The 25,673-nt window shown below is 45.4% G+C and overlaps 1 protein-coding gene across 2 annotated transcripts; it reads left to right on the plus strand.

Moving 5' to 3' along the window:
• The first annotated feature begins 10,170 nt into the window (after positions 1-10,170).
• On the plus strand, positions 10,171-13,349 carry LOC139534158 (arg8-vasotocin receptor-like). 2 transcript variants are annotated; one of them, XM_071332991.1, is made up of 2 exons: positions 10,171-11,350; positions 12,366-13,349. In XM_071332991.1, the coding sequence occupies exons 1-2, from the start codon at positions 10,369-10,371 to the stop codon at positions 12,668-12,670; spliced, it is 1,287 nt and encodes a 428-aa protein (XP_071189092.1). In that variant the 5' UTR covers positions 10,171-10,368; the 3' UTR covers positions 12,671-13,349. The 2 variants fall into 2 exon arrangements, with proteins under 2 accessions (XP_071189092.1, XP_071189094.1); XM_071332993.1 differs by having other exon boundaries at positions 10,171-11,346; positions 12,366-12,530.
• The last annotated feature ends 12,324 nt before the right edge of the window (positions 13,350-25,673 follow it).

Below are 25,673 nucleotides of genomic sequence, written 5' to 3' on the forward strand. Positions count from 1 at the left end.
TAAAGCACACATGCACGCATACACACACACAAGCACACATACACACACACACAAGCACACAGACGGTGACATCATTACGATGATAAACTTAATTGGGGCCATACTTGCGAACATTAGAAACAGTTGAAACCGTTTTTCTGTCTCAAAATGTGAATCAGCCAATTCAAATCTTTGATTTACTTGCACATGATAGAACGCTACATTGTATCTGGTCCCATCAGATAACCTGGCACACGTTAGCCCTATGCTAACCCCTTGAACAAAATTCCACATCTGCCTATCACAGATCTTAAACTTCATATCCACCAACCAATCGCAGTCCTTAAAATAGGTCAACCCTGGCCACCGGAGGGATATTTTAGGGATATTTTAAAAGGGGCCAATAGAGCCGTTTTTATCTCAATATCAAATCATTTCTACGTAACATTTAAGTACCTTACTGTGATTTGTTTTCAACTAAAATTGTAATAGAGAAACAAAAATAGATTCTTAGCAAAGGGCAATTTTTCTTGAGCAAGAACTTTGTGAGGACTGTCTGGGAGTGGTCTGATTGGGAAGGGGGAAACTTTCTTATTGTCATGGTTCCACCTGTCACCAGAGGGCGACAGAGACCGTCCTAGAGACATTAACGACACTCAGGTGTGTCCTATTTACTCATTATGATTTCCCTGTTAAATAGGTGTGTTTTCTGTTCTCCTTTGCTGAATCTCGATTTATGTGTGTGTTTGTCTCCTGAGTGAGTTTTTGAGATTTTGTGTTTGTGTTACTGTGATCCTTCCGTTACCATTTCTCAGTAAAGTATTATCCTTAACTGCGGATTCCTCGTCTCTTCTCTGCACCTGGATCCAACCTCACCATGTCGCACTTATTGGTCTATTAACTAATTTACCACATGGTGTTGTCACCATGGAAGGCCAAAACTCCATCCCACCAAAACATTTCAGGCGGTCTTTTCGAACAGCTCTTACAATAAAAGGGTATTATCATAATTTTCACAGTTTTATTTCAACCTCATAGTGTGTAAATATACAGTACCAATCAAATATTTGGACACACCTACTCATTCCAGGGGCTTTCTTTATTTTTACTATTTTCTACATTGCAGAACAATAGAGAAGACATCAAAAATATGAAATAACACATATGGAATCATGTATTAGCCAGGAAAGTGATAAACAAATCCAAAATATATTTGAGATTATTCAAAGTAGCCACCCTTTGCCGTGACATCACCATGTCATGCCCTGATCTGTTTCACCTTTCCTTGTGCTTGTCTCCATCCCCTCCAAGAGCCTCCGGAGACTGCCGACTCACCTCTTCCCGAGCCGATGCAGCTCGGCCGGGCTAGGCTGTCTCCAGCCGACTGCGTAAGCAGACTTGAGACCCAGAGTTGTCTGTATTGCGGTACTGCCGGTCATTTTGTGTCTACCAGTCCATTCAAGAGACCTAGCTCATTCGTTGGAGTGAGTACACTGGTGGGTCTTAAAGATAATTGTTCTTCTCCCCTTACTCACACCCCTCCCCATGTTACCCTGCTGTGGGGCGACCAGTCCAAGTCTCTCCAGGTACTCATCAACTCGGGGGCCGATGTGAGTCTCATGGACGTTACCCTGGTGTCCGAGCTGGGCATCCCCCACTCAACCCCTCTCCATTCCCATGGGTGTTAGAGCACTGGACGGGCACTCTATAGGCCGGGTTACCCACCAGACCACCCCCGTCAACCTACGATTGTCGGGGAACCACAGCAAGATGATCCAATTCCTGCTGGTTGAGACTCCACAGGTTCCTGTGGTATTGGGGTTCTCTTGGCTCCAGCGACACAATCTCTTCATTGACTGTTGTCATCATGGGCGGGAGCCCATCCTGCCACACTGATTGCCTGAAGTCAGCTCTGCCTGCCCCGGGACATCTTCCTGGGGGCTTGGAAATTGTCCCGGACCGCTCCACAGAGTACCATGACCTCCGGGAGGGGTTCAGTAAGGCCTGGGCCAGCACCGACCGGTATCCAAGAAGGCCCCCCACTCCAAGATCATTTGCCCCTCTGCTGTTTGTCCTCTGTTGGCCCGTACCCTCCTTATTTTTTCTACCTTTTCCGTGTCTAGAGTCAAAACCATGTCTGACTGCCCCTTGTCTTCTGTTTCTAGGCCCATCCCTCCCCCCCATGTCATTGATGGCCAGCCAGCGTACACGGTGAGATGCCTCCTGGTGGTTTGACCACAGGGCAGGAGTTTTCAGTACCTGGTTGACTGGTTGACGCCAGGTGGCGTCCCTAGAGTGTGGGGGGGGGGGGGGGGGGTCGTCGTCTTGTTTGTCAAGCTTACCAGCGGTTGTCCTGTCAGCTCCTGTCTTTTCCCAGCCTCACTTTTTCTCGTCCTCCTGGTTTTTGACCCTTGCCTGTCCTGACCCTGTACCCGCCCGCCTGACCACTCTGCCTGTCTCTGACCCTGAGTCTGCCTGCTGTCCTGTACCTTTGCTCCTGCTCTGGATTATCGATCCCTGCTTGCCTTGACCTATCGTTTTCCTGCCCCTCTAACAATAAACATTCTTACTTCACACAGTCTGCACTTGGGTCTTACCTTGATACCTGATACACCATTAGTTATTATACCAATAAGTTTGACATGGTGAGGTTGGACACAGGTGCAGATAACTCCTTTAAGACTGTGGGAAGACCTGGTTGAGAAAATGTCAAGAGTGTACAAAGCTGTCATCAAGGCAAAGAGTGGCTACTTTGAAAAATATAAAATATATTTAGATTTTCTTCGGCACTGTTTTTGGTTACTACATGATTCCATATGTGTTATTTCATAGTTTTGATGTCTTCGCTTGTTTCATGAGGTGATATAAAAGCTCCCAGAAATGTTCCATACACACAAAAATATTTGTTGCATACAAATTTGTTTACATCCATGTCAGTGAGCATTTCTGCTTTGCCAAGATAATCCATCCACCTGACAGGCGTGGCATATCAAGAAACTGATCACCAGCATGATCATTACACAGGTGCACCTTGTGCTGGAGACAAAAGGCCACTCTAAACTAAACTGTGCAGATTTGTCACAACACAATGCCACAGATATCTCAAGTTGAGGGAGCGTGCAATTGGTCTGCGTGCAGGATTGTCCGCCAGAGAATTGAATATTCATTTTTTTTGTTACCATAAACTGCCTCCAACATCGTTTTAGAGAATTTGGCAGTATGTCCAACCAGCCTCACAATCCCAGACCATGTGTAACCACGCCTGCCCAGGACCTCCACATGCAGCTTATTCAACTGCGCGATCGTCTGAGACCAGCCACCCTGACAGCTGATGAAACTGGAGTATTTCTATCTGTAATAAAGCCCTTTTGTGGGGAAAGACTCATTCTGATTGGCTGGGCCTGGCTCCCCAGTTGGTGGTCCTTGCTCCTAAGTGGGTGAGCCTATGCCCACCCATGGCTGCGCCCCTGCACAGTCATGTGAAATTGATAGATTTCACACGACTGTGGAGGACTGCTTTGCTAGCACAGACTGGAATATGTTCCGGGATTCTTCCGATGGCATTGAGGAGTACACCATATCAGTCACTGGCTTTATCAACAAGTGCATTGAGGACGTCGTCCTCACAGTGACTGTACGTAATACCCCAACCAGAAGCCATGGATTACAGGCAACATTCGCTCTGAGCTAAAGGGTAGAGCTGTCGCTTTCAAGGAGCGGGACTCTAACCCAGAAGCTTATAAGAAATCCCGCTATGCACTCTGACGAACCATCAAACAGGCAAAGCGTCAATACAGGACTGAGATTGAATCGTACTACACCGGCTCAGATGCTTGTTGGATGTGGCAAGGCTTGCAAACTATTACAGACTACAAAGGGAAGCACAGCCGAGAGCTGCCCAGTGACACGAGCCAACCAGACGAGCTAAATGACTTCTATGCTCGCTTCGAGGCAAGTAACACTGAAACATGCATGAGAGCATCAGCTGTTCTGTACAACTGTGTGTTCACGCTCTCCGCAGCCGATGTGAGTAAGACTTTCAAACAGGTCAACATTCACAAGGCCCCAGGGCCAGATGGATTACCAGGACGTGTACTCCGAGCATGCGCTGACCAACTGGCAAGTGTCTTCACTGACATTTTCAACCTCTTCCTGTCTGAGTCTGTAATACCAACATGTTTCAAGCAGACCACTATAGTCTCTGTGCCCTTGAACACTAAGTTAACCTGCCTAAATGACTACCGACCTGTAGCACCCACATCTGTAGCCATGAAGTGCTTTGAAAGGCTGGTCATGGCTCACATCTACACCATTATCCCAGAAACCTTAGACCCACTCCAATTTGTATACCACACCAACAGATCCACAGATGATGCAATCTCTATTACACTCCATACTAACCTTTCACACCTGGACAAAAGGAACACCTATGTGAAAATGCTATTCATTGACTACAGCTTAGCGTTCAACACTATCGTGCCCTCAAAGCTCATCAATAAGCTAAGGACCCTGGGACTGAACACCTCCCTCTGCAACTGGATCCTGGACTTCCTGATGGGCTGCCCCCAGGTGGTAAGGGTAGGTAACAACACATCTGCCACACTGATCCTCAACACAGGGGCCCCTCGGGTGCATGCTCATCCCCCTCCTGTACTCCCTGTTCACTCATGACTGCACAGCTAAGCACGACTCCAACACCATCATTAAGTTTGCTGATGACACAACAGTGGTAGGCCTGATCACCGACAACGATGTTACAGCCTATAGGGAGGAGGTCAGAGACCTGATCGTGTGGTGCAAGGACAACAACCTCTCCCTCAACGTGATCAAGACAAAGGAGAGGATTGTGGACTACAGGAAAAGGAGGACCGAGCACACCCCTATTCTCATCGAAAGGGCTGTAGTGGAGCAGGTTGAGAGCTTCAAGTTCCTTGGTGTCCACATCACCAATGAACTAACATGGTCCAAGCACACCAAGACAGTCATGAAGAGGGCACGACAAAACCTATTCCCCTCAGGAGACTGAAAAGATTTGGCATGGGTCCTCAGATCCTCAAAAGGTTTTACAGCTGCACCATCGAGAGCATCCTGATGGGTTGCAACACTGCCTGGTATGGCAACTGCTCGGCCTCCGACCGCAAGGCACTACAGAGGGTAGTGCGTACAGCCCAGTACATCACCGGGGCCAAGCTTCCTGCCATCCAGGACCTCTATACCAGCCGGTGTTAGAGGAAGGCCCTAAAAATGGCCTAAGACTCCAGCCACCCTAGTCATAGACTGTTCTCTCTGCTACCGCACGGCAAGTGGTACCGGAGCTCCAAGTCTCGGTCCAAGAGGCTCCTAAATAGCTTCTACTCCCAAGCCATAAGACTCTTGAACAGCTTATCAAATGGCTACCCAGACTATTTGCATTGACCCCCCCCCCCCCGGAACGCTGCTGCTACTCTATTATTATCTTTGCATAGTCACTTTAATAACTCTACCTACATGTACATATTACCTCAATTACCTCGACACCGGTGGCCCCGCACATTGACATTGACTCTGTACCGGTACCCCCTGTATATAGCCCCGCTATTGTTATTCACTGCTGCTCTTTAATTATTTGTTATTCTTATTTCTTCCTTTTTTGGTTAAGGGCTTGTAAGTAAGCATTTCACTACACCTGTTATATTCGGCTTATGTGACAAATACAATTTGATCTGATTTGAACTGAGTCAAATCGTTGAAATTGTTTCATGTTGCATTTATATTTTTGTTCAGTAAATATTTATACTCTGGACTCTGAAATTGCTTGTCCTAATATTTCTATATTTCTTCATTCCATTCTTTTACTTTTAGATGTGTGTATTGTTAGATATTACTGCACTGTTGGAGCTAGGAACACAAGCAGTTCACTACACCCGCAATAACAGCTGCTTATTTATGTGTATGCGAAAATAACATTTGATTTGATTTTAATGATTTATCCACTGCTTGCAGTGAGAGTCTGACATGCCTAATGATTGGCCGGCTTCATAAATCCATATACTCTGACATTCCCATTACTCCGCATTGTTTGTAATCTAACAATACGTTACGTAACTCACCATCTGCAATCTGGCCTTCTTTCTCAGGTTCCGACGCTTTGACATGAGAAACACGTTCTTCCGTGAGAGCCGCATCGCATCCCTCTCTGCTGGTTTTCACTCTCTGCATATAGATTAAACATTAGAATTGTTGTGAGGACCTTGCTTCGCAGTCTGATGGAAGGGTTCCAAGGACCTTGTAAGGCTACAGGGACAATGTTTTAATTCAGATGAGAAGAGCTATGTAAGGAAAGGAGTATTTCACACAACCCACACATGTTGTATCTTACGTTAGAAGACAAGAGAGGTGGACGACCTGACCAGGGATCCTTTTCAGCAGTCAGAGGGAGGCAGTGCCTGGGGTGGGTAGGTAGAAAGATAGACATCTCAATATTTGAGAGGAGATAAGATGACACAATCTCCTTTTGCCTTGTGCAAAAGGAGATTGTGTCATCTTATCTCCTCTCAAATATTGAGATGTCTATCTGTTTCTACTGTAATGTGGAAACAATGCTCTTCTCTGGCTCCACAAAATTGGATGAATTACATTTACATTGTAGTCATTTAGCAGACGCTCTTATCCAGAGCGACCTTACAGTTTAGTGCGTTCATCTTAAAGAGGCAATCAGCAATTGCTAAACCCATTTTTGGACTTATACATGAAGAAGGTGTACCCGTTGATTCTTGAAGAACATAACTCAACTGCCGTACCACTTCAGAACCCAAAATACACGCTTTTTTTAACTCCAATGTTGGTAGACACAGTAAATGTAAACACTTTATAGCCTAAAAACATGGTTAAAACTACAGTGCATTTAGAAAGTATTCAGAACTGGACTTTTTCCACATTTTGTCACGTTACAGCCTTATTCTAAAATTGATTAAATAAATGTTTTTCCTCAGCAATCTACAAACAATACCCCATAACGGCAAAGAGGAAACAGGTTTTTAGAAATCTTTGCAAATGTATTAAAAATAAAAAAACTGAAATACCTTATTGATATAAGTATTCAGACCCATTGCTATGAGACTCGATGTTGAGCTCAGGTGCAGCCTGTTGCCAATACTCATCCTTGAGATGTTTCTACATCTTGATTGGAGTCCAACTGTGGTAAATTCAATTGATTGGAAATTATTTGGAAAGGCACACACCTGTCTATATAAGGTCCCACAGTTGACAGTGCATGTCAGAGCAAAAACCAAGCAATGAGGTCGAAGGAATTGTCCATAGAGCTCCGAGACAGGATTGTGTCGAGGCACAGTTCTGGGGAAGGGTACCAAAAAATGTCTGCAGCATTGAATGTCACCAAGAACACAGTGGCCTCCATCATTCTTAAATTGAATAAGTTTGGAACCACCAAGACTCTTCCTAGAGCTGGCCGCCCGGCCAAATAGAGCAATCGGGAGAGAAGGACCTTGGATAGGAAGGTGACCAAAAACTCGATGGTCACTCTGAGAGAGCTCTAGAGTTCCTCTGTGGAGATCGGAGAACCTTCCAGAAGGACAACCAAATCTGCAGCACTCCAACAATCAAGCCTTTATGGTAGAGTGGCCAGACGGAAGCCACTCCTCAGTAAAAGGCACATGACAGTCCGCTTGGAGTTTTCCAAAAGGCACCTAAAGACTCTCAGACTATGAGAAACAAGATTATCTGGTCTGATTAAAACAAGATTGAACTCTTTGGCCTGAATACCAAGCGTCACGTCTGGAGGAAACCTGGCACCATCCCTATGGTGAAGCGTGGTGGTGGCAGTATCATGCTGTGGGGATTTTTTCAGCGGCAGGGACTGGGAGACTAGTCAGGATTGAGAGAAAGATGAACTGAGCAATGTACAGAGAGATCTTTGATGAAACCCCGCTCCAGAACTCTCAGGACCTCAGACTAGGGCGAAGGTTCACCTTCCAACAGGACAACAACCCTAAGCACACAGCCAAGACAACGCAGGAGTGGCTTTGGGACACGTCTCTGAATGTCCTTGAGCGACGCAGCCAGAGCCCAGACTTCAACCCGATCTAACATTTCTGGAGAGACCTGAATAACAGAGAAACTCCCCAAAAACGGGTATGACGCTACAAGCCTGGCACACCTAAGAAGACTCGATGCTAAAGGTGCTTCAACAAAGTACTGACTAAAGGGTCTGAATACTTATGTAAATGTGATATTTCAGTTGTTTATTTTTCATAAATTAGCAAACATTTCTAAAAACCTGTTTTTGCTTTGTCATTATGGGGAATCGTGTGTAGATTGATGAGGGGGGGTAAAATATTTTATCTATTTTAGAATAAGGCTGTAATGTAACAAAATGTGGATAAAGTCAAGTGGTCTGAATATTTTCTGAAGCCACTGTATAGGTTTGATATCATGTATGGTCAGTCCTCGCATCCATAGCTCTGTCTTTGAATTTGAAATTTGTTACATTTCTCCAGCCCCTTCACCGCAGCTTTTTACCGAAACATTGGTGGGGAATATGCTTTGTTATTGTTTCAACTCCTGATTGCTGCTTTAAGATAGCTAGGTGGGACAACGTCATATCACAGTCCTAGTAAGTACATTTTTCCTCAATAAAGTAGATATCAGCAAAGTCTGAGCTACTAAGGGGGGGGGGGGGGGGGGGGAGTGTTAGTTCACAAAATTATTTGAACAGTCTTTCCAAACTTCTCAATTACTGGATCTATTCCAGTTATCTTACACCCTTTTCAACTAATCCTGAACTTGATGATTAGTAGATCTGTTGAATCAGGTGTGCTTACTAGAATAGAACAAATAAGTTGAACTGAATGGGTTACCGGAGGAGAGGTCTAAAACCTTGAGCTAGCCCGTTTTTACACATTTCTAAGCCCTCTATTACAGTTGTAAGTAATCTCTAACTAATCTTTATCGGCGGGTCACAGTGGTGAAATCTGAGCAATAATTTGCTCAGGTTACAGGTTATCATCAGAGAACATCTACCTCATCATCAACCCGACAGAAACACCAGCTCCAACAAATTCCCGCACAAACACAGCCTGCTTCCCTCCACATCTGCAGACCCCCACACATGCGCAAACACATACACACACACACACACAGTGTGTCATCTACCAGAAATAGATCACAATAAGCATAAATTGGGCCCCTTGGGTGGAGGGTGGGGGGCAGATCTGCGTGGGGTCAGGAACATTTAGATCCGGCAACATCGGAGCCAACGATGTTACTGTATCTAGCGAATTGATCTATTCTCCCAATTTGACCTATATATACTAGCCTACTCACCTGTGTGACACACAAGGCATTCCTGCATTGTGTTGTGGACACCTGGTGCTCGGGCAATCAGCCTGGGTTTCTCATACATTCCCCAGGGTCCCTGGAGATGAGAGCAGTGGTGTGGTATTCCAGAAACTTCACACGGTCCATAGAGTTCACCATGCAGGAGAATATGCTAACACAGGCTTTGCATACACGCATGCTCACATACAGAAAGGGAGACAGAGAAAGAGTGCACTGAATCTACTGTGCATAGAACATGACAAAATGATGTCATATGTCAGAATGTAATATAATAGAAAACCTTTTATTGTCCACACAATTGGGAAAAGTCCCTCTGGCTTCACAGTAATATGATAAACATCACAGAAAAACAACATTATATGACATCACAAGCATTTCGCCACACTCGCATTAACATCTACTTACCATGTGTATGTGACAAATAAAATTCGATTTGATTTGAACATCTTCATCATCAAGATCATCTCAAAGACAAAAATGGGTCACCTTACAAGTTTTAACATTTTTCTTGATACCTTTTCAAAAAGGATTCCTAGAGACATGATAAGTAAATGCATATGGAATACTGACCAGTAGCGCGCATTGTGAATATTTACGCACTAATTGCACCATTAGTTATTGAGGTTTGCAGTACAGCATCTGGAGACATTTACATGGGAAAACCTCAGTGTGTTCCCTATTTACTTGTGAGTGGTAACGAGTCTTTCACAGAAATTCCACCCATGCAAACTATTATGTTTTCCATACATGCTGTTTCTCTCTGCTGTTGTTTTTGTGTCCGAGGCTGTTCAGCGGAGGTTGGAGATGTGGGGGTGGTCTCATTGGTATAAAAACATTTAAAAAGGGTCGGTGGCGACTGCGCACAGATACAGTTTCACACCATGTGCTTCACATCTTTGCCAAGCCAACACATCTGTCGGTCTGTGCGCAATGAGCGAGTTTACGTAGACGATAGACTCTAAGTAATTGCTTAAATTTAAAACAAACTCACACGTTCTCAATGCAGGCAGGTGGCAGCGGGTGATCGTGCGCGCGGATGTGTTCAGGACAGCCATGAACATCTCCGGAGGCGCACTTTTCCCTTCACAGAGCTCACTCAACCTCATGGATGACAATTTGAAGATAGGCTTCGACCTCACGAGCAAGCCGGTGTTGATGGAGGATCGAGGGAACAACACTGGCGCTCTTGGGAACTCCAGCGACCCGTTTGGCCGGAATGAGGAGGTCGCCAAGATCGAGATCACGGTACTTAGCGTGACATTCGTGGTGGCTGTGGTGGGGAACCTGAGCGTACTGCTGGCCATGTACATGAGCCGACGGAAGCCCTCGCGCATGCACCTGTTCATGAAGCATCTGAGCCTCGCGGACTTGGTAGTGGCCTTTTTCCAGGTGCTACCGCAGCTCTGTTGGGAGATCACCTTCCGCTTCTACGGGCCTGACTTCCTGTGCCGCATCGTCAAGCACCTGCAGGTGCTAGGGATGTTCGCGTCCACCTACATGATGGTGATGATGACGCTGGACCGCTACATCGCCATCTGTCACCCGATGCAGACCCTTCACCAGCCCACGCAGCGCGCCTATATGATGATCGGGGCCACCTGGGTGTGTAGTCTTGCCCTGAGCATGCCCCAGTATTTTATCTTCTCCCTGAGCGAGGTCCACCCGGGCTCGGCCGTGTATGACTGCTGGGGACACTTCATCCAGCCGTGGGGCGTGCGCGCCTACATCACCTGGATCACCGTGGGCATCTTCCTCGTGCCCGTGGCCGTGCTTATGCTCTGCTACGGCTTCATCTGCCGAGCCATCTGGCGGAACATAAAGTACAAGACCCAGAAGGGCACTAGCGTGATGGCACTTGCGACCAAGAATGGGCTGATCGGGACGAGTTCAGTCAGCAGCGTCACCACCATCTCGCGCGCCAAGCTGCGCACAGTGAAAATGACTTTCGTGATCGTGCTGGCGTACGTGGTGTGCTGGGCTCCGTTTTTCACCGTGCAGATGTGGTCGGTGTGGGATGAGAGCTTCTCGTGGGTAGGTAAGTGTTATATTTGGGCTCTGTGCGGTGAGTCATTGGCAGCGCGCGCTGGTGCCATGTCTCCGTTCATTGTGTGACAAGTTAAGTGTTTTAAAACATTACATTATTGCTTAGTCCTATTTACTCAATAAGTTGGTAATAGTGCACAGCTTCAGCACATATTTTATGCATTACCCTAGGGGTTTCCCTAAAAGCTGATTCACTGCTCTCCAAAATGTTCTTCAGTTTACCACGGACATAGTGAGACAACAACTGTATAACTCCTTCTCAGATACATAGACCAAACTGAAACAAATAGGCTATACAGACAGTCAAGACGTATTACTTAGGCTATAGGCTGTGCAAACTGGAGACCTGGGGTATATTATTGTGACCACAATCGAATAACCGCGAACAAAATCTTACTGGAAGTAATTTTATTATCTGTTCTGTGCATGTGAGTTAACTAATTCATTGCCTTGATGAGGTGTGAATGTAGCTGATGTTATTCCTTCTGCTGTAGCTTGAATTGTCGGACAGTGCGCAATATAGAAAAACAGCAGAATCACCTAAAGGGCATACATACGTGTTAGACACGTGCCATATAACGCAACCGTTGTGTAGGTGTGACAGATAGTTATGAAAACGACCATCGGTCTCCAAAAGTTAATAAAATATTTTGCTGGCGAGTCAGTGACCCGTCAGACCCAGTTGCTTGCCGAGACTCCTTCGAGAATACGCATAAATCAGGGCTGTCCAACCCTGTTCCTGGAGAGATACCATCCTGTAGGTTTTCACTCCAACCCTCATCTAGCGCACCTGATTCTAATAATTAGCTGCTTGAAAAGCTGAATCAGGTTGGTTACAACTGGGGTTGGAGTGAAAACCTACAGGAGGGTAGCTCTCCAGGAACAGGGTTGGACAGCCCTGGCATAAATAGAATGTGCCACTGCTAGTAGATAAACAGAACACGCTTGAATGTTTTCTTCTTCTCTGACTGGCCGACACCCCCTCTTCCCCGTTTCTCTCTCTCCAGACTCCGAGAACACCGCAGTCACCCTCTCGGCTCTGCTGGCCAGTCTGAATAGCTGCTGTAACCCGTGGATCTACATGATCTTTAGCGGCCACCTCCTCTCTGACATGGTGCACTGTCTGCCGTGCTGCCGGAGGCTGCTCCGCAAATTCGGCCATCAAGACTCGAACAGCAGCATCCGCCGCACCACACTCCTGACCCGGGTACCGCCCCCGGCCCTACCCCATCGGAGCTCAGAGAAAAGCTCTTGCAAAAATTGCATCCACAACTCCCACAGGAACTGTCAATCAATCCCGGTGGAGTCTTAACCGGGTGCTCACACTGTGCATCTGGTTCTTGCGCAACACCACAGTGATGAAGGCTGTCATAAGTTTAGGGGGAGGCTTAATGGAAACAATGTGAACAGAGTCAGTGCATCCATCTCTCCTGGAGCTTGTGTTTCTGCTCAGAGAGGTGTTCAACACACATCAATCCGTAAGTGAGTGGAAACGTGGTAGGCTATAGGAATACCTAGGTTATCTAGGTACCTAGGTTATCCTGTCTCTTCTTGCTACATGTGAACTGACTGTCAGGAGGCGTCTAAAACCCAGACAGTGCTAATATTTATGCTCTTACAAGCTCTTATGGGCCCACACTCATGCAGCGATCAGAATCGTTGCCATTAACCGAATGAACCGAGAGGTCTGTCAGTATGTGTTGTTCAATAACTAATCATATGCCTAATATGCCTAATATACACAACCGTTAAAAGGTTTGGGGTCATTTAGAAATGTCCTTGTTTTTGAAAGAAAAGCAAAAAAAATTGTTCATTAAAATAACATCAAATTGATCAGAACTACACTGTAGACATTGTTAATGTTAATGACTATTGTAGCTGGAAACAGCAGATTTTTTATGGAATAGCTACGTAGGCGTACAGAGGCCCATTATCAGCAACCATCACTCCTGTGTTTCAATGGCACGTTGTGTTAGCTAATCCAAGTTTATCATTTTAAAAGGCTAATTGATCATTAGAAAACCCTTTTGAAATTATGTTAGCACAGCTGAAAACTGTTGTCCTGTTGTATTGTTGTATTGTTTGTTCTTAACTGAATTGCCTAGTTAAATAAAAATAAATGTAATGTGATCCGGCATGAGACTGTATGTTTTCATATGTCACAAGAGCTCCACACCTAAACCTAGGCTTATACCAGTTATTCTAAACATGTACATACACAGACAGGGTTAATTCATAACAGATGTTTATTTTATTCGATTTTACATATTACATATCAAGTACATATTCAACAGAGAGGGAGCGAGAGAGAGAGAGAGTGTGTGTGTGTGTGTGACATTAAGAGCAGATACAAACCATACACAGCCATGTTACAGAACCAGGCTGACTATGTATTGATATCACATACAGTGCACTCAGCTTATAGTGAATTCAGTTATAGTGATAGTTATCATATCAGAACTCAGGATAAACCCAGATGCAGACAGCTAGAGTCACATATGTTTATTGACCCAAACAGGGGGCAGGCAAAAGACAGGTCAATGGCAGGCAGAGGTCTGTAATTCAGGGCAGAGTCAATAAGGTACAGAACAACAGGCAGGCTTAGGGTCAGGGCAGGCAGAATGGTCAGAACTGAGGAAACTAGGAAACAGAACTTGAGAAAGCAGCGAGATGGGAAAACACGCTGGTAAGACCTGACAAGACAAAACGAACTGGCAACAGACAAACAGAGAACACAAGTATAAATACACTGGGGATAAGGAAGAAGATGGGCGACACCTGGAGGGGGGTGGAGACGAGCACAAAGACAGGTGAAACAGATCAGGGTGTGACAGAGGTAGTTGTACTGCTCAGATGTAATCACTATCATCAGAGTGCACTGTACTCTGTACCCTTCTCTCTTGCAGTATGGAAAACAGGTCAGCTGGGGCTCAGCGGGCACCACTGAACCTCACCCAGTCCTCTCCTTATCCCATGCCACAGCCACATGTGGTGTTACAACACGCTACTCCTCTCAGTTAACACTTGGATCACAAGGCTCCCCACAGGATCCCTCCCATCTGGATGCAGTATGCCGGGTTTGGGATGCCGTCCCTCTCATTTCTGGTGAGGAATGAGAGATTTCCACAAGCTCATCCTGATCTGGCTGAAATGAGAGTTTGGATCAAACCGTAATCACAATCTAACATAACGGATAAGCTAGGCAGGGGAGGCGGGACTAGGGGTACAGGCATATAGCGCAGCCTATCAGTGTTGAGGGTGGAGCTCTAAAAGTTCTAAAAGGCCAAGGTGAAGACCACACACACACACACACACACACACACACACACACACACACACACACACACACACACACACACACACACACACACACACACACACACACACACACACACACACAGTACTCTATGCAGGGGTTCCCAAACTTTTTAATCGGGGGGAACATTCCGCCCGGGTGCAAGCCACGTCTACAGTATTTCTATGAGCACAAGCACTGTTCATGACACAAACAGTTCACACCCCTCTTGTTGGTTTTAAGGTTTTGCAGGTTTAATGCCAATTTCCTGCAACTCTACACATTTTGTCTTGGGGTGCAGAGAATATTTTGTGATTTTAAAGCTAATTTTCTTGTGTATTCATGTGATATTTGATTGACTCGAACATTACAACAAAATCTATGGGTATCTTTTTTGGGAGGGACCCCCTGCCAACACCTTGTGTGCCCCACAGTTTGGGAACCACTGATCTATAGGGATATGTCCTGCTGGGGGATGGGCATATCCGAATTCAGTCTGAAGGTGTGTGATGGGTGGGTAGTGGTAGGGTGGGGGCAAGGATGCAGAGGGGGCTCTCATTTCCGCTGGGGTGATCTGATTAGTTTGGCCAGTGATTCACTAAGGTTCACTGAGTTCTCCCTGTCCTCATGTTGCCCTGTGCCCTCAGGTGTGTGTTTGTGTGTGTAAGACTGTGTGTGGGTCTGCATACTCCCTTTCTAGGGTCAAGTTCACATTCCCAAAATGTGCTGCTGTGTCTGTGTTTCCTAAAAGACACACACGGACACACAGTGTAATGGCGTTCCTCCTCCTCTTCATCCGAAGGGATTGAACCAAAATGCAGCGTCTTGATATGACATTATTTATTAAAGAAAACACGAACTTCATTTGAAACTAACAAAACAACAAACGGAGTAGACAGACCTGGACGACGAACTTACATGAAACACGAAGAACTCACGAACAGGAAAATGACTACACAAAATGACGAACGAACGAACGAACGAACGAACGAACGAAACAGTCCCGTATGGTGCAACATAGACACAGACACAGGAGACAACCACCCACAAACAAACAATGTGACCCCACCTACCTTAATATGATTCTCAATCAGAGGAGATGAAAACCACCTGCCTCTAATTGAGAACCATATTAGGTACCCAAACCAACATAGAAACAGAAAACATAGACTGCCCACCCAAACTCACGTCCTGACCAGCTAACACATACAAAAACTAACAGAAAACAGGTCAGGAACGTGACACACAGACACAGACACACACACACACACACACACTCATGACGCAGGGCGGCAGGTAGCCTATAGGTTAGAGCATTGAGCCAGGAACCGAAAGGTGGCTCTCTGAATTCCCGAATCGACAAGGTGAAAAATCTGTCGATGTGCCCTTGAGGAAGGCACGTAAGCCTAATTTCTCCAGGGTTGCTGTTGATAATGGCAGACCCTGGCCGTGACCCCACTCTCAGAGGTTGTCTCAGGATATCTGTCACGTTCCTGACCTGTTTTTCCTTTTTCTTGTATTTATTTAGTTGGTCAGGGCGTGAGTTGGGGTGGGTTGTCTATGTGTTATTTTCTATGTTGGGTTAATGTGTTGCCTGATATGGTTCTCAATTAGAGGCAGGTGTTTGACGTTTCCTCTGATTGAGAACCATATTAAGGTAGGCTGTTCTCACTGTTTGTTTGTGGGTGATTGTCGCTGTGTCTGTGTTTTGTTGCACCACACGGTATGTCTCGTTCGTTCATTCGTTTTTCCTGTTCGTGCATTCTTCATTTTTATGTAGTTCTCATGTTCAGGTCTGTTTAACGTCGTTTGTTGTTTTATAGTTTATTCAAGTGTATTTCGTGTCAGTGTTCGTCTGTTCAATTAAATTCATTGTCTACATACCTCGCTGCGTGTTGGTCCGATCCATGCTCCTCCTCATCCGAGGAGGAGGAATATGACGAACGTTACAATATCCAAACAACACATTTCCAATTCAAACATGCATATAATTGATACTTGTACATGTGTGAAATAGGACAAACAGAAGCACACACCAAATTATTATTATCATTACCAGTAGCCTGGTGGTTAGGGGCATTGGGCCAGTAACCAAAAGGTTGCTGGTTTGAATCACCGAGCCGACTAGGTGAAAAATCTGTTGATGTGCCCTTGAGCAAGGCACTTTACCCTAGTTGCTCTGGATAAGAGCATCTGCTAAATGACTCAAATGTTTTTAAACAATGTATCAGGATGTGTGGACTGAAGGGGCCCAAAAGGGGGAGGGGGTCTGTTCTATGGTCTTGGGGAACTGCAGTGAGACTCGGGGTGTCTCTCAGGGACTGATGTGAAAAAGCTGAGTGGGGTAAAGAAGAAGGGTATACTTACTTACTTTACCACAATGTCACAACACTCCAACGATGATCATCACTTGCATGTCAGGGTCTTATCCTGCAGGTGTCAGAGGTCAGCACACTGGTACTTTAAAAGGACTGTAGTCTCTCAGAGAGACAGGTTGAGCCAGTTATGAGACCACATGTAGAGAGAGAGAGATAAAGTGAGAGAGAAGGGAGAGGTTGATGGAGAAAAGAAGAGAGCGACAGTGTAGTGTTCTGCATAGTGAATGCACAGAATAAGAACTCTGTGGTAAACATTGAGTGACCACTCTGATGACGTCTCGAGCTTGACTTTCACTGAACTTATTGAAATGGTACTCCTGCGTCCCGCTTGGTTATTTCCTGTCATAAAAGTTACTCAACAAACACAACACACAGAGAGAGGAGCGAGAGAGAGAGAGAGAGAGAGAGATGACCGAGTATCTGGGGTCGAGGGTGTACAGCGGCCAGGCAGGTGGGTAGTCTCCTGGGAATGGACGCTACGTCCCACTAGGAGGCCAAAAAGAACAGGACAGGAAAAGGACATACATTGTTTTGGAGGCAGGAAGAGCAGATGGCAGTGGAGATGGAATGGTCCCAAGACTTTAATTGTAAAGAAGTTAGGGTGGAGTCACATCCTGCCTAAGACCAAAGTGGCATATATCTTGACTATACTTGGCACTCAGTCCATATTTTATACGTCTATCAATCTCTCTCACTCTCTCCATATCCCTCTATTTGTCTCTTTCAGTTTACCCTACTCTCTTATGCTCACTCTCCCTCTTACCCTCCTCCCCCTTCTGTGTACAGTTTTTCTATTTTCCTCTGTTTCTCCTCACTCATTGTTGTTTTGGATAAGGAGGCCTGTAAATCAGTCAGCACCTAGCACTGCATTGATTAGGATCAAGCTATGGCCAAAACAAATACCTTTTAAAAAACATTGCAAATCTTGCAAAAAAAATATCCCATTAGCCTCCTATAATAACGGGAGAGCAAAGAGTAACAGAGTTATGCACGAAGATCTTTCACACAGGCAAAGATCCATTGCACACACGTGATTTTTTGAAATCTTAGATAACAGAAATTACTTCTATATGACATATTTAGTAAAGTATTTCCTGCCTTATAAGAAGATGGAGCTTTTGGCAGGAGTATAGCGGAGATTGGGTCAGAGTCTCACACGTGGTAGACATATTGCAGAGTGTAATGGTGCGTGTGAGTAGGGTCATGTGTGTGTGAGAGAGAGAGGGAGCTTTTCATCTGTGCATCTCTGGGAAAACACTGGTGCTTTAGGAGGAATGGAAAAGAGGAGGAGGGCTAATCAGATCCAGTGCTGCCGTTGGCTGCCCAGTCCCACAGAAGCTCTTCATCCTCTCCTGAGAACAAACAGTAGCTATCATATCACATATAGTACATCTAATTATATACGTAGAGTTGACATCAAACATATTCTCATCTTCCACAATAACTCAAGAAAACTATTCTGACATCATTTCATAGAACATCAGATTATCGAGTTGAGATCAAACCCATCATCTTCAACAGCAACCTATTTATCCTCTGCATATCATCTGATTATTGAGAGCTGCTAGGAAACTAATTATCAACAACAACTGTACAACCTATTACAAGAGTACAAGAGTACATGCCCACGTAATCTGATCAGACTAGTGTTGGATCAGACTGATTGCTTCCTTGTGTGGGTGTCAATCACCATCAGATGAGGCTGCCAAAGAGGCATTATCATAGGTGTTACGTTCCCCAGTTTCTGTGTTGTTGTGGGTTTGTATGTGTGTGTTTTTCAGGAAATGGCTTCCTGAAATCCTAAAGCAGCTGATTGCTCGGCCCCATGGCTGATTGGAGCTCTGACCCCTCCCTCTCGTCAGGGGAAACAGCTGTCTATTCAATTACCAACTCCTTCTCCAGCTTGATAAAAGTCAGTGTTCCTTCATCAGAAAAGAGCTTATTTTTATGTCGTGTGTTGGTTGTTTGTCAGTGAAAGTTTTGATGTGATTATTTTGTAGCCGCTCCTTCAGAGGTATGTGTATGCCAATAGGACTTAGTGTTTTTGGTTATTGAAATTGTTCTGTTTCATTTGTTCCCAGGGGAGAAGGGGGAACATACCTTGGGAGTGTTTAGCCAAGAGACCTGCGGTCATACATAACCCGTAGTATTTAATCTGTCTATGCAGACTAGGTAAAACCTGGGCGGACCACCCCCTGTGTTTTGGTTAGTGCGCCAGGTGATGTTGAAGGTTAGGTAAGGTAGGAGAGGAGACTTTTTTTAACTTTGCTTTGGTTCCGTCCAGCCCCTTTTCCCGACATTACCATGTTAAGGAATCATAAATTCCCTGTAAACGGTAATTTTCTCTGCCTGTCGTCCTTCCCCTGCACCTACGATCACATACTTTTTCACTCCACAGGGAGTTGAGATGCAGCAGGGTGTTGCGTTCCCTCCAAGAGGCGTATGTAACATAATGGGGGCTCATCCCGGGATTATTAAATTCACAGGACCACGCTGCTCTCTGTGATTGGTGTTTGAGGCGTGGTGTTAAGGTTGTGAGTTTGGGTGACTTAAGTTTACGTGTGTTCTGTAGGCTGCTGTGTACAAAATGGCTGCCACAGCCATCTCCAATTTTATTGAAGCAACCTCTGTTTATCGGTTGGAGGGGTTGTTTAAAGTAGACCTTTGCACCATAGCTGACCATTATGGACTCTTCGTCCCTGAGAAAGCCCTAAAGTCTGAGCTTTTGGTGCTAGTCAGGGAGGGTTTAGGGGGAAAATAAATGTACTTCCTCATTCCCCATGATTATTTCTCCATCAGCGACTTTGTTTTTTTACGTCTGCCAAAACTGCGATTCACGTCCTACGACTCCCTCAAAGCTTTCAGTTCAGACACTTTCTTTTCTCTTATGTAAGTGCAAGGAAGTCTTGTATTACTGTGGAAACGTTACACTTCTAATTGAAGAACGTGTGGGAAAGCTGTCAGGCACACACACCTTCTGGGGGTAGTTTAAATATATTTACAAGGTGTCTCACCTCTCTTTGTGATTGTCTCCACCTGACCCTGCCTGCAGTCCTGTACCTTTGCCTGCCTGTGTTCGATTTTAAATAACTTTTGTTACTTCGACACTGCCTGCACTTGGGTCTTACCTTCACATCTGATAAAAGGGAAGGTTGCAGTACAGCAGGGATCATCTAGATATACACTGCTCAAAAAAATAAAGGGAACACTTAACACAATGTAACTCCAAGTCAATCACACTTCTGTGAAATCAAACTGTCCACTTAGGAAGCAACACTGATTGACAATAAATTTCACATGCTGTTGTGCAAATGGAATAGACAACAGGTGGAAATTATAGGCAATTAGCAAGACACCCCCAATAAAGGAGTGGTTCTGCAGGTGGTGACCACAGACCACTTCTCAGTTCCTATGCTTCCTGGCTGATGTTTTGGTCACTTTTGAATGCTGGCGGTGCTTTCACTCTAGTGGTAGCATGAGACGGAGTCTACAACCCACACAAGTGGCTCAGGTAGTGCAGCTCATCCAGGATGGCACATCAATGCGAGCTGTGGCAAGAAGGTTTGCTGTGTCTGTCAGCGTAGTGTCCAGAGCATGGAGGCGCTACCAGGAGACAGGCCAGTACATCAGGAGACACGGAGGAGGCCGTAGGAGGGCAACAACCCAGCAGCAGGACCGCTACCTGCACCTTTGTGCAAGGAGGAGCAGGAGGAGCACTGCCAGAGCCCTGCAAAATGACCTCCAGTAGGCCACAAATGTGCATGTGTCTGCTCAAACGGTCAGAAACAGACTCCATGAGGGTGGTATGAGGGCCCGACGTCCACAGGTGGGGGTTGTACTTACAGCCCAACACCGTGCAGGACGTTTGGCATTTGCCAGAGAACACCAAGATTGGCAAATTCGCCACTGGCGCCCTGTGCTCTTCACAGATGAAAGCAGGTTCACACTGAGCACATGTGACAGACGTGACAGTCTGGAGACGCAGTGGAGAACGTTCTGCTGCCTGCAACATCCTCCAGCATGACCGGTTTGGCGGTGGGTCAGTCATGGTGTGGCATTTCTTTGGGGGGCCGCACAGCCCTCCATGGGCTCGCCAGAGGTAGCCTGACTGCCATTAGGTACCGAGATGAGATCCTCAGACCCCTTGTGAGACCATATGCTGGTGCGGTTGGCCCTGGGTTCCTCCTAATGCAAGACAATGCTAGACCTTATGTGGCTGGAGTGTGTCAGCAGTTCCTGCAAGAGGAAGGCATTGATGCTATGGACTGGCTTGCCCGTTCCCCAGACCTGAATCCAATTGAGCACATCTGGGACATCATGTCTCGCTCCATCCACCAACGCCACGTTGCACCACAGACTGTCCAGGAGTTGGCGGATGCTTTAGTCCAGGTCTGGGAGGAGATCCCTCAGGAGACCATCCGCCACCTCATCAGGAGCATGCCCAGGCGTTGTAGGGAGGTCATACAGGCACGTGGAGGCCACACACACTACTGAGCCTCATTTTGACTTGTTTTAAGGACATTACATCAAAGTTGGATCAGCCTGTAGTGTGGTTTTCCACTTTAATTGGAAGACTCCAAATCCAGACCTCCATGGGTTGATAAATTTGATTTCCATTGATAATTTTTGTGTGATTTTGTTGTCAGCACATTCAACTATGTAAAGAAAAAAGTATTTAATAAGAATAGTTCATTCATTCAGATCTAGGATGTGTTATTTTAGTGTTCCCTTTATTTTTTTGAGCAGTGTACATTACATCGAGGGCAACCAGTTGGGGGACCCTGCAGTACAGTGTGTGCTGGTAAATAACATTGCTTTAGGTGTTCTCACATTATATGGAGCAGAGGCAGGCATGCTAGTATGTGACTGAAATGTATCCCACTGACTTTACCTGCCCTGGAGATAAGACAACTGGGTGACAAGTTATCTTCTTACTCTAGAGATGTTGCACTGTTAACTCCAAGTATCTTCTGTTATGAGCATCCTATTGAATCCTGTAGACCGCTACTACATGTTTACACAGCGGTAGGTAACTTTGGTCCGGTTGGTCTGCAGAGACACAACTCATACCTATGTGACCCCTTTGGGGTGTTGGTGGCAGGTTACATGAGTTAATTCTTAGGACATGGTTTGTAGATGGCACCCTCTGAGTTGAAGTTCATTAGGGAACACAGAGGTAACTCTTTGTCCCTAGCAAACTCGAAAGTACGGTGCGAGGGTTTCTTGTGGTTCCTGAAGCGCTGCCTATAAGCTTCAGGTACCAACTCATAAGCCCGCAAAACAGTTGTTTTAACTATATCGCACAGTAAACTGTCTTCCAGGGAGAGAGCGGCTACTAGGCAGGTAGCCTAGTGGTTAGAGCATTGGACTAGTAACCGAAAAGTTGCAAAATCCCCGAGCTGACAAGGTAAAAAATCTGTCGTTCTGCCCCTGAACAAGGCAGTTAACCCACTGTTCCTAGGCCGTCATTACAAATACGAATTTGTTCTTAACTGACTTGCCTAGTTAAATAAAGGTGAAATAAATACTTCCTGGGCTTTCCAAGACAACTTACATTGCAACAGGAGCGGCCACACGCTCAAACGCAGAGAAATAGGAATCAACTCCCGAAATGGAGGGACTAAAGCAATATTATTATTACTCACTTCGAAGTGGGAAGGTTGTGGAGTCACACTGGAGCCAGCGTCTAGCTCCAATTGTCGGATCCTCACCTCCTTGTCTATTTCCATTTTCCTAATTTCTAAATTAAACTCCAGCTGTCTTATCTTTAAGCTCCATTTCCAAACGGGCCAGCCTCAACTTTAGCCTAGCGGTCCCGTCTGAATGACACGAAGCAGAAGATAAAGGGTCGAATCGGAGCAATGTAAAGGGGGTACGCGCAACCCCATCCTCCGCGCTGTCCACCAACTTGGCATTGGAAGGTCTACCCGTCTCCTCTCCCGAAGCCTCCCTCTCATCTTTCAATGAGAAAATGCATACAATTATGTGGAATACCTGAAGGTCACCTTCTAAATTTGTCACAAATACACTTTATTGCACACTTTTAATTCCATGCACCTAGAAATAAAATGGTACTAAAATATAGGTATACGGATACTTTCTCGAAAGAATTACGTGTGTTACTGAAAGGAATGTGCTACATATTTATAAAACGTTCATGTATCGAGAGCTGCAGTGTGTGTCCTCACCCCTACCTGGGCTCGAACCAGGGACCCTCTGCACACATCTACAACTGCCTCCCACGAAGCATCGTTACCCATCGCTCCACAAAAGCCGCGGCCCCTGCAGAGCAAGGGGAACAACTACTTCAAGGTCTCAGAGCGAGTGACGTCACCGATTGAAATGCTATTACCGCGCACCCCGCTAACTAGCTAGCCATTTCACATCGGTTACACGAGGACGATCAGCTGTCCGTCCTGTCTCCCTGTAGTGCTGTCTTAGGCGTCTCACAGTACGGACATTGCAATTTATTGCCCTGGCCACATCTGCAGTCCTCATGCGTCCTTGCATCATGCCTAAGGCACGTTCACGCAGATGAGCAGGGACCCTGGGCATATTTCTTTTGGTGTTTTTCAGAGTTAGTACAAAGGCCTCTTTAGTGTCCTAAGTTTTCATAACTGTGACTTTAATTGCCTACCGTCTGTAAACTGTTAGTGTCTTAACGACCGTTCCAGAGGTGCATGTTCATGAATTGTTTATGGTTCATTGAACAAGCATGGGAAACAGTGTTACTTTACAATGAAGATCTGTGAATTTATTTGGATTTTTATGAATTATCTTTGAAAAAGGGACGTTTCTTTTTTTGCTGAGTTTATATATATTTCTTTGTGTGTATGGTTGCTTTTACGCACCACACCACAACGACAACGGCTGTTGTAAGTTTAGGGGGAGGCTTAATGGGAACAGAGTCAGTGCATCCATCTCTCCTGGAGCTTGTGTTTCTGCTCAAAGAGGTATTCAACACACATCAATCTGTAAGTGGAAATATGGTAGGCTATAACTAGCTATAACTATCCTGTCTCTTCTTGCCAAATGTGAACTGACACAGTCAGGAAGCATCTAAAACCCAGACAGTGCTAATATTTATGCTCTTATGGGCCCAGACTCATGCACCGACGTGCCAAAGGTTCCAGAATTGTTGCCATCAACAAGTAATTCCAAATTAATCAAGAGGTCAGGGCTGTCAGTATGTTGTTCAAGAACTCATTATGCCTAATGACTCAAAGATAGGGTAAATGCAGTTTTTATATGACAGGTTGACTGTGACTTGAATGTTTGGTTATGTTTATAGTACATTGTCCCTTTAAATGGTTATAGCATTTTTATAAAATGTTTAATAAGAACAAAATGTATTGGCACACACCACTCTCTCTCTCCCTTCATCACTCTCCCCCAATGGACCGCTCTTCTCCCCTCTCCCCATCAAGCCCTTCACTCCATCTTTGTGAAGTATGGTGTTGTTTCTTTCATTGACTCTCCATCATCCCTCAGGGGTTTTCAGTCTGTGAGAGTTGATAAGCTTGAAATTGGTCAGTTCGTTGTTGAGTATTCTGTGGGGAGTGTCGAGGCGTGATACTGGACCCTGGGTTCCATTCCATTCTAAATACATTTAGATAAGAGCCATGCATTGATTGTGATCATATATGACATATTCGAAATGTACAGTGTATACCAAAACAAATATCACTATTTGCCATCTCAATGTGACCTCTTCATTGTAGGACATTATGCTGTAAAGATATGGAATATATAATGGGATCCGGCATGAGACTGTATGTTTTCATATGGCACAAGAGCTCCACACCTAAACCTAGGCTTATACCAGTTATTCTAAACATGTACATACACAGACAGGGTTAATTCATAACAGATGTTTATTTTATTAGACTTTACATATTACATGTCAAGTACATATGCAACAGAGAGGGAGCGAGAGTGTGTGTGTGTGTGTGTGTGTGACATTAAGAGCAGATACAAACCATACACAGCCATGTTACAGAACCAGGCTGACTATGTATTGATATCACATACAGTGCACTCAGCTTATAGTGAATTCAGTTATAGTGATAGTTATCATATCAGAACTCAGGATAAACCCAGATGCAGACAGCTAGAGTCACATATGTTTATTGACCCAAACAGGGGGCAGGCAAAAGACAGGTCAATGGCAGGCAGAGGTCTGTAATTCAGGGCAGAGTCAATAAGGTACAGAACAACAGGCAGGCTCGGGGTCAGGACAGGCAGAGGTTCGTAAACAGGTCAGACTCAGGCAGGTACAAAACAGCAGGCAGGCTTAGGGTCAGGGCAGGCAGAATGGTCAGAACCGGGGAAACTAGGAAACAGAACTTGAGAAAGCAGCGAGATGGGAAAACACGCTGGTAAGACCTGACAAGACAAAACGAACTGGCAACAGACAAACAGAGAACACAAGTATAAATACACTGGGGATAATGAAGAGGATGGGCGACACCTGGAGGGGGGTGGAGACGAGCACAAAGACAGGTGAAACAGATCAGGGTGTGACAGAGGTAGTTGTCCTGCTCAGATGTAATCACTATCATCAGAGTGCACTGTACTCTGTTCCCTTCTCTCTTGCAGTATGGAAAACAGGTCAGCTGGGGCTCAGCGGGCACCACTGAACC

This window comes from Salvelinus alpinus, chromosome 11 (assembly GCF_045679555.1).
Source record: "Salvelinus alpinus chromosome 11, SLU_Salpinus.1, whole genome shotgun sequence".
NCBI classification, from domain to species: Eukaryota; Metazoa; Chordata; class Actinopteri; order Salmoniformes; family Salmonidae; genus Salvelinus; species Salvelinus alpinus.